Consider the following 8,975-nt stretch of genomic DNA (forward strand, 5'->3'; position numbering starts at 1 on the left):
CAGACAAATTAGCCTGAAATCATAGGTGGGGCACAGATAACCAGGAGAAAAAACATAAAACATAAAGTTGACCAGAATTATTTTTCGGAGAGGGAGGAAATAAATGAATAAGAGCTTTATGATGCCATATATATATTATATACTTACTTTAAACAAATGTTTATTTGGATTTTCTATTAATATTTTCTATTAATATTCTTCTGGTTTGAGAACCACTGGTATAACATCCCATGCAACATGCCAAACCTTGAGAGATGAGACTTAAGGAAACAGTAGATGTCATCTCCGGCTGTTTGAACATCAGTCCAAAACCACCACTGGCCAACACTGTGCTGGCATTAATGACAACCAGTGTAGTAGCCAGAAGTTTAGAAGTATCTAGGGTAACAAGTTACCGGTGCCAAGATTTGGGCAAAAAAATAACTGTTGTAAAACAGTGTTTTTTCTAACTGAAATATCGTCTTAAAAAGAATGGTGTTGTTTCGTTGGGTTGCCAGAAGAAAGCCTTTTCTCTTTAAAAAGGACATGGCAACATGGCTTCTTTTTCCAAAGCTGAATCTGAACGAACCAAAAGATTTCTGATTTGTGCAAACAATGTCCTTTGCACAATTCAGACCAAAGTGGAGGAGTGTCCAATAACTGACACAGTGGTGCTTAGACAACAACCTTGTGCTTAACAGCAGCAACACCAAGGAGGTCATTGTGGATTGCAGGCGGTCCGGCAAGACAAAACACGGTCCTCTCCTCATACACGGAGAGGCAGTAGAGCGTGTGGACAACATCAAGTTTCTGGGTGTGATGTGCCCAGCAAAGGCTCTTCTTCCTCAGGAAGCTAAAACGGAACAAACTCTCTTCTCAGCTGCTGCTCATGAACTTCTACAGAGCCACAAAAGAAAGTATCATCTGTCTTAGTATGACCCTTGGCCTGGGTGATGAAAACACCACAAGGGATTATGGGAAATCCACTTCCACATCTGGACTCGGTGTACGCTAGACAGATCCCAAAAACAGGGCCAGACGTGCTTCCTTCAGGAAAGTTGTATAGGAACATGAAAACGTACCACCAGCCTGAGAGACAGCTTCATTCCCCAGAGCTGTGAAATCCAATTCTGTGACTTTTTGCACATATTATTTCTGCACACCTGCACACATGGATAGTGTGGTTTCACTTGTCTTATAGTGTATCTGCATATGTATGAACAGTATATTTATGTATGTAAAAGGGAGTTCTCCTTCTGTGCCAAAAGCTACCGAACAAAATTTTGTTACGCACATATTAACAATAAAAGGATTTGTCTTCTTCTTTTTCTTCTTCTTGGGCTTGCAGCCCACAGGATCTGAGCACCTTACAGGTGTTATGGCCCACAAAGCTCTCTGGGGAAAAGAGACTTTTTTCTAGTTGAACATACAGCATTAAACAGATTATAAAAGAATCCAAACAATCACAACCTTTTGACATGTAGGGATTTATTAATCACTTTGAGGGTCATGACTTGTAAGTGTAGGATTAACATTTTTCGAACAGCTAATAGAAGTGGTAATAACAATCACATGGCTGTTCAAACAAGTCACCAGAACACAGCTAAACATTTGCTTGCTCACTGGCCACCTGATCATTTTATTGTGACTATAAAAGCTATGTCTGGACAGTGACACATTAAAGAAGCTTAAAAAAAAATCTATTGTCTCTGCAAAGAAAGAAAATGAGTAAGGCGTGAATGAAAAATGTTTTCAAGGACAAAACAGACCACAAGAGGGCAGCATTGGTCTACGACAGTACATACTAGTAAACATTAAAACTTTCCAACAATCAGCAATAAAACCAAAATTTAAACTTAAAATGATAGATTTCCTGAAGAAAGTTTACTTTATGTTAAAATGCCTTTAAAAACCTGTGCAGTATAGATTTATTTTCAGACATGATCATTGATGGGATATCCACCTATTAATTTCCTTCCGTTTATGCAACTCTGGCTAACACAGAGAGACAGATAACCATGCACATTAACATTCAGAACTACCACACACACATACACAATGCAACACAGAAAAACCCCACCCTAAATACAAATATTTTATGTGCCTCAAATCTAACTGGGGACAGTAGTCCCAAATTAACTGGTGTGTGAGCTGATATAGGTCCCCAATTTCTACATAAATGAACTCACACCAAACCTCCACATCCACACACAAGTACTGCATGTGCATTCAAAGTCCTTCACTTGCATTGACAGACATGTTCCTTAATTAAAGCAAGATTACATACTGCTTGTGTGTGCGTGTATTTGTGAGTGTGTTGTCAAGTCTGAACATACACAAAAAGTAAAACACACCAAAGTAAAGTGATTTGTCTCCTTTCACCTCAGACAGCACTGCTATAAAGCTCCTTCTCTTTCACTTGATGTGTGGCTTTACGTTACTGCCATCTTGTGACCACTGGTAACATTGTCACTGAAAGATGTGCTTATTTCAGTCTCCTAGGAGACTACAGCTTTGTCAGTCCCTGAGGGTGTGTCCATCTCCTGTTACCAATGACTAAAGCTGGGCAAGCTGAGAGGCCAGAAACCTTTTTTCTTGTGGTTTGCACATGTGCATTGTGGACAAACCACTGGTCTGCCAGTAAACCGATGGCAGACTAGCATGACAGGCAAGCTGCCGCTAGCTCAGCTTTTACTGCTCTGAGATCAGTTATGGTCTGCATTACCAAGCAAACCAGCTTCAGTGATTTAGCATCATAACAGAGAAGTTCCCTCTTGCTAAACACCCTTGGTTAACATATGTGATGTAAAGAAGAGCATGAAAAAGTTTTTAATAACTTCTTTAGTACATTAACAAGGAAAGCTGTGACGATTTCTCTGAACATGTCCAGTCTAATAAAAACAGGCTAGTTGACCAGGTCAGCCAGCACTTTCAGATTAGCATCTATGAGAATGTCTAAATGTTTAACCAGCTGTTTTGCCAACACTCCACGTTCTTTTTTCATTCATATTTGAAATCACCCTGTAGATATTGACAGTTAACCATGTCACACATTGCTCAATCCTTTTAATTCTGCTTTTGCTGAATGCTAAATGTGCAAAATAAAGACGTAGACTTTTGTTTCTGTGGTCATGAACAGCTTCCTCACTGGACAGCTACTACAAACTCATAATTAAGATATTTTGTGAATGGAGCTGGACATTAAACACAATATAAAGTATTTAAAATTAGGTCACCCTTAAACATATATAGAAGTAATTTTAATCAATTTAACGTTGATGAGAAATAATTTTCTTCAGAATAATTATCTCAGTTTTTATACTTTATGCACAATTTTCCACTAATACAGTTTTTTCTTTAATAACGTGTTTCCATAGTGTTTTATTGCTTCCTTTTCCCAATTAAATGGTTTGAAAAATTCCTCCACTGCTTGTCATTTTCAGCCAATAGTATATCGTTTTTTTTATAATATAGTAGATATTTATCTAACTATAGTAATACTAATAGTAATATTTTACAATTCTTCAGTCACGAAGGAGTGCAGAAGGGTGAAGATGTCAATGTAGAGGGTTGCCAGGCAGGTATGTTTGAATGTGATCCAGTTTATCTTGTTAAATTGGTAAGCAGTGGAGGAAGATGTATGTGTGTCTCCATTATATACTGTACAACATAAATCCAGTTTTCATGAAATAAAACTCCACATAAACAAGTGGTTAGTGAAATGAAGACTTTGAATAGAAAAACAGCTCACGGAGAACCTGCTAACTTTGCTCTTGGCTCTGCCTGCTTAACTTGTCTGCCCAGAAACTGTAGGTTGATTGGTGTAGCAGGGCAAAGCAGAGTTCTGGTGATTGGCTTCACTGGTTTTCCAGCAGGATCAGGCTTCACCTCATAGTGCTTTATCAACTTCAAACACACAAAAAAGAAAGAGTACTCTTTAAAAAGAAAAACATGGAATTGACATTTATTTATGTGAGCAGAAATTTTAAACTCACTGATTACCAGCTGCTTGCCAATTGACTACTGTGTATTTTGGATGACTCAGGTCAAAGAGCCTGATGAGTGGTTTGTATTCATGTGCATGCCCAGGCCGACAAAAGAGTAAACAGCTTTGAATGGGCCGAGAAGTTACTTTAGGTTAATACTGCTCCCTGAATGAAGCTAAAGAACAACCGATTTCCAGGAAATTTAAAAAAGCAACGGCACAATGTTTTGACCCTGTTTGTTTGCATATTTCAGTCTTGCAGTCTTATAGGTATAAAGTTGTATGGATCCTTTAACATAATATGCAGTGGAATAATAACCTGACCTTAGCTTCTAAGTCTTTAAAGTTGTAAGCATCAAGCTACTGTTGAGTTTTTATAATAACTTGTTCAGCAACTCACATAAAGCAAAGTATTAATTCACAGCACTCCTTCCAAATCTTATCCATTACCTTTTCCAATTTTGCACTTAAAGTTATATTTTAAGAACTTAAAGTGCAAGTTACAGTTTGTCAAAACATGCAAACTGTTTTTGGATTAGATGTTTAATCTAGTAGCTTTTATCACTATCCACTCTGCTGCCTGGGCAAGACTTGACACAGTAGCTTTGCATGCTCAACTCAAAGCCAAAGTACACTGCTGTGTTGGCAAAAGTTGCTTCTTTATAAGCAAGCACGGAGCATCATTAGCATTAGGAACAGATGTTCTTACCCTGGAGAGGAGGAGATACATCTCAAGTTCAGCCACCCGCCGACCTAGACATGCCCGGATCCCAAAACCAAATGGTACTGACCCGAACGGGTGCTGCTTGGACTTATCCTCCCCTCCTCGGAGCCAGCGCTCCGGCAGGAAGGTGTGAGGGTTGGGGAAAATATTCTCATCATAGGACACGGCGTAGTGGCACAGGTGGAACAGCGTCTAAGAGAGGAAACCCATGACGTTTGCTATTGTGCTATGACTGAACCCCAACAACCCCAACTGATTTCAGATGGCGCTGTATAGACAAGACTGCATTTATTTACTAGTAAGAGGCCAGGTGTGCTTAACGTGCATCTTACCTTTTTTGGGAAGAGATGATTCCCCACCACAATCTCATTTTCAACAGTGACGCGGGCGTTTCCTGGCACAACTGGATACAGGCTGGCGACCACAAAACGCAGAAAGGCATCAACACAGTTTCCATTTGTTCAGTAAATGCAACTCTTTGCTATCTCACCCCTTACAAACATGTAAGTCTATAAATGGTGAAGTATTCTTTTAAGTGGTTTTATTTCTTTAACTTCCATGTTTAGGAGCAGATAAGCGTTTCATTTCACCTTGGTTATTATCTTATTAATAAAAAGATTCCCCTCCTACCGCAGTGTCTCTCTGATGATGGCCTTCAGGTACGGCATCTGAGCTATGTCATCACTGTTTGGCACCTTGTCCCCAGGGCAAATGCTTATAACTTCCTGGTACAGCTGTTCTTGGATCTCTGGCTCCCTCGCCAAATGGTACAGAGACCAGGAGATAGTGTTGGAGGTCTGCAAATCAGAGAAACACAGAGTGTAATGTTCTGTTTTATGTAATGTTTCGACATGTTCCATTTGTGTTTGACTTTCAGGGAGGTTGATCTTTGGGTTGAGAAATATCTTCCAGAAAACTTCACCGCATTGATTAAGGAATGGCATACCTTTCATGTTTTTACATGACGATTACTCATCTGCAGCATCTGAGACAAGAACACCTCATTTATATTACTGAAGATTTCCAATCCAGGACAAAGCTATTTCATATTTAAGTGGATGAAATGCTGCTTTAAGTAAATCCGTAGACAAGCATGCGACCAATGATCTTTAAAAATAATTGCTTATACTCTCATGGGCCACTTCTCAAGTTAATCAAATTTAAAATTACTATTCTGGAATGCCAAAACTCGTACACTCATTGACCACTTCACTAGGTACACCTTGCTGGTTTTATCCTTCACGACTGGCTTAATTATTTGTCGCACAGATTCAACAACATACCAGGAACATTCCTCGGAGACTTTGGTACATATTGACATGACAGCATTGTACAGTGTGTTTCAAAACCAGTAGTTACAGAGGAATCAGCCCAGTGAGTAGTCTATAAACTGTATGCTGAATTAAGGCTTCATTCTGTATAGTAGAGTCTATTTAGAGAAAATCAGCCTCCGTGTGGAAAAGCACAACTGGTTTTCTAAGTCAACTTCAACTTCTTGTTTTTATATGCATTCTTTGACTTTAAGAAGACTTTTAATATGTTCAAAAATTATCTCTTAACTTGTAGCTGAGAGCTATACTCCAAAGTTGGACTGGTAATCTGCCTGATGGGCCGCCACAATTAGGTCAGTATAGTTTTCTTTTTCTTTGTCAATATAACTATACAGGCTGGCTTGAAGGGCTGCTGTGCACCGTGCATTGTGCACAGCAGCCTATTTGTTCATTTTCATTACTGACAATACAATGCCCAATCAATTCTGGTCACATCGCTGGACCCTCCCCTACCTTCCCTGTGCACTCGTGCACCTTGTAGAACAGAGTTAATGTGAAAGAAGTGTTTAGTAAAGAGGAACAAACAAAAGCAAAAAGCAAAAAGGTGGAACTGAAAAGAGAGAAAAAGAAACTTAAATTAACCAACATGTTAGCAGCTTCACTGTCAGCAATAGTAGAAACAGAAATTAGAAGTAGAATAGAAGAAGTAAAACTGTTTCCCAATAACTGCGTCTCTATCTAGGGTGAGTGGCAGTGGGATGTTTTTATATAAAGGAAAACTAACATTTTCTTTTGTTTCTTATTAAGTGGCTCTGGGAAGATGGAAACCTGGAAGCCTAAACGAATAATGGGAGACACTTTAATGCAAACAAATTTATTTTGGGAATTGGGAATGACAGAGCGGTGTAGTTATTACTCACTGTGTCTACTCCTGCCAGGAGGAGTTCAGTGATGCTGCCCAGGATCTCTGTGCTGTTCATCTGTTCACTGAGCAGGAGGTGTGTGAGATACGCTCCCTCCACGTCTTTGTCCAGGTGGACATTCTCCTGGATCTCCTCAATTTTCTTATTCACCAGTTCTTCAGCTACGAGAGACAACATCATCTTATCTCATGTGAAATTAAAAGAAAAAGACTGTGAGAAGACATGTTTGCCCACTAGATGGGGAAAGAGAGACACAGTTAGGGATCTTGTTAGCACACTGATTGTGTGAAATGCCACATGTAGGGTGGACTTTGTCTCTTTGTGTGTGTTGTGTGTGCTGACCTTGAAATTAGCTGATAGTGCTACTTGAAAATGTCCATGAACCCTGAACTGAACTAACCTTGGTGATCCACAACCAGTATGGAATCGGGAGTAGGTAATGTTTCCATGAATTAAATCCTACAGATTTCTGACAACTAGAAAAGTCTTTTCAATTTTAAATCGTGAATATTTAACGAAAAGCCTGAAAGGTGTTTGGTTTTTTTGCACTAAAACAGAAAAAATGTTTCAAAGTGGTTTTAGAAATCACATAATGGCAGAAAGCAGATAAATATTCAGCAGTGAATTTACCAACACACCACATTTTTATTTACTGGTTAAAAATTAATGTTGCTCACCAACTTTGAAGAGATGATCCCAGGCTGCGACAAACCTTTTCCAGGACTGCAGGTAGGGCCAGAGGAACTGTGGGAAGAGGATGACGACTTGGGAGAGATGGAACATTTCCCCCACGGAGACAATGAACTTTTGGGTTTTCTCGGGGATCACCTCACTCATGCAGCCCATACGGGTTTCAAAAAGCACTGAGCATATTCCTGTGTTTAAAAACAAAACGATAGTTTGTCAAAAGAGCTCAGTGCAACTTGACAAAACAACATCAATTTGACAGCACATGCATACAATAGAAAAACCTTCCTGCAAACAGCACAGACCACTGAAATGTGTCCAGGGTCGCTCTCGCTGATCCCTGTTCTGTGACCTTTGGAGCTGCTGATCTCGGCATCTTGTCATTCATTATTTGCTTTCCTTGGAAAAGATTTTGTTTTGTTTGTGGTTTTTCTATTTGTTTTCTTACACATACTTTTCACCAGCTTTTTATTTAGTTAAAAGAAAAAACCTGATAAACCTGATAGACTAATAAACTTATTTGAGCCTCATTTCCTGCTGCATACGCGCATGTCTGCACATTAATTGTGTGTATAAATGTTTCGCACACAGATTTGTTCATATTTCATACCTGAATTTTTCTGTACAGTCCCTCTGACCATGCATACAAACAAACGACAGCCTGGCTTACTTAGGAATATAAACACAAGTATTTACAATTAACACTACTACTGCTACTACTGCTGCTGCTGCTGCTACTAATTATTAATATTATTCTGCTATCAAATTTTGGTCATTATTTACAGTTTTCACAATATGGTAAATGCTCAGAAATGCAATAAAAATAAATAAATATAAAGAAAACATTTAAACATATTCCACTGTCCCTTATCTCATCTTATTGTATCTTAAATGTTCTTATCTTTCATTACAAATGACTTCGGTCATTGCTGAATGTCACTCATAGAATAGGTTTTTGGCACTATCCCATGAATGCTGGATAATCTGGCTTTTATTGTTCTCTCATCTGGGGCTGACAGGTCACATGATCCTTGTCCTCCACCTGTTTTCTTCCTTCCTTTCTTGTTGTTTGCCAATCTTTTCATATCAACTTTGATTCCACATTTTTCTTGTCTCAGCTGAAATGACTGAAAGATGGTCACTCCTGTGGAAACACTTTAGAAAGCTGCACCTTATCTGGCTTCCACCTCATCTCAGTAACCACGTTTTCTACTTCACCTGACAGCAAATGTGTTTCTTTATATAGATTACTGGAGGCACTGATAAAATGCAATTCACTAGCTTGGACCACATCCTCATTTTAGGTTTGACTGCATTTCTAGCAGATAATGGCAGATGGCTTGAGTATGAATTGAGGCTGCGGTGTGGGGAAGGTCTCAGAGGGGACTGGCCGAGGCTCCTGGGCC

At 39.2% G+C, this 8,975-nt stretch overlaps 1 protein-coding gene across 1 annotated transcript; it reads right to left on the bottom strand.

Annotated features, from left to right (window-relative positions):
- Positions 1-1,450: 1,450 nt before the first annotated feature.
- si:dkey-91i10.3 (cytochrome P450) lies at positions 1,451-7,757 on the bottom strand (the record flags this gene model as incomplete). Its single annotated transcript, XM_005940086.3, is given in 6 exon segments — positions 1,451-3,885; positions 4,674-4,880; positions 5,021-5,102; positions 5,319-5,485; positions 6,880-7,043; positions 7,560-7,757. Coding segments are annotated over 6 exon segments (977 nt in total), but the record flags the coding sequence as incomplete, so codon positions are not given.
- Positions 7,758-8,975: the final 1,218 nt, after the last annotated feature.

Source organism: Haplochromis burtoni, unplaced genomic scaffold (genome assembly GCF_018398535.1).
Source record: "Haplochromis burtoni strain Fernald_Lab_line unplaced genomic scaffold, NCSU_Asbu1 Contig_275, whole genome shotgun sequence".
NCBI lineage: Eukaryota > Metazoa > Chordata > Actinopteri > Cichliformes > Cichlidae > Haplochromis > Haplochromis burtoni.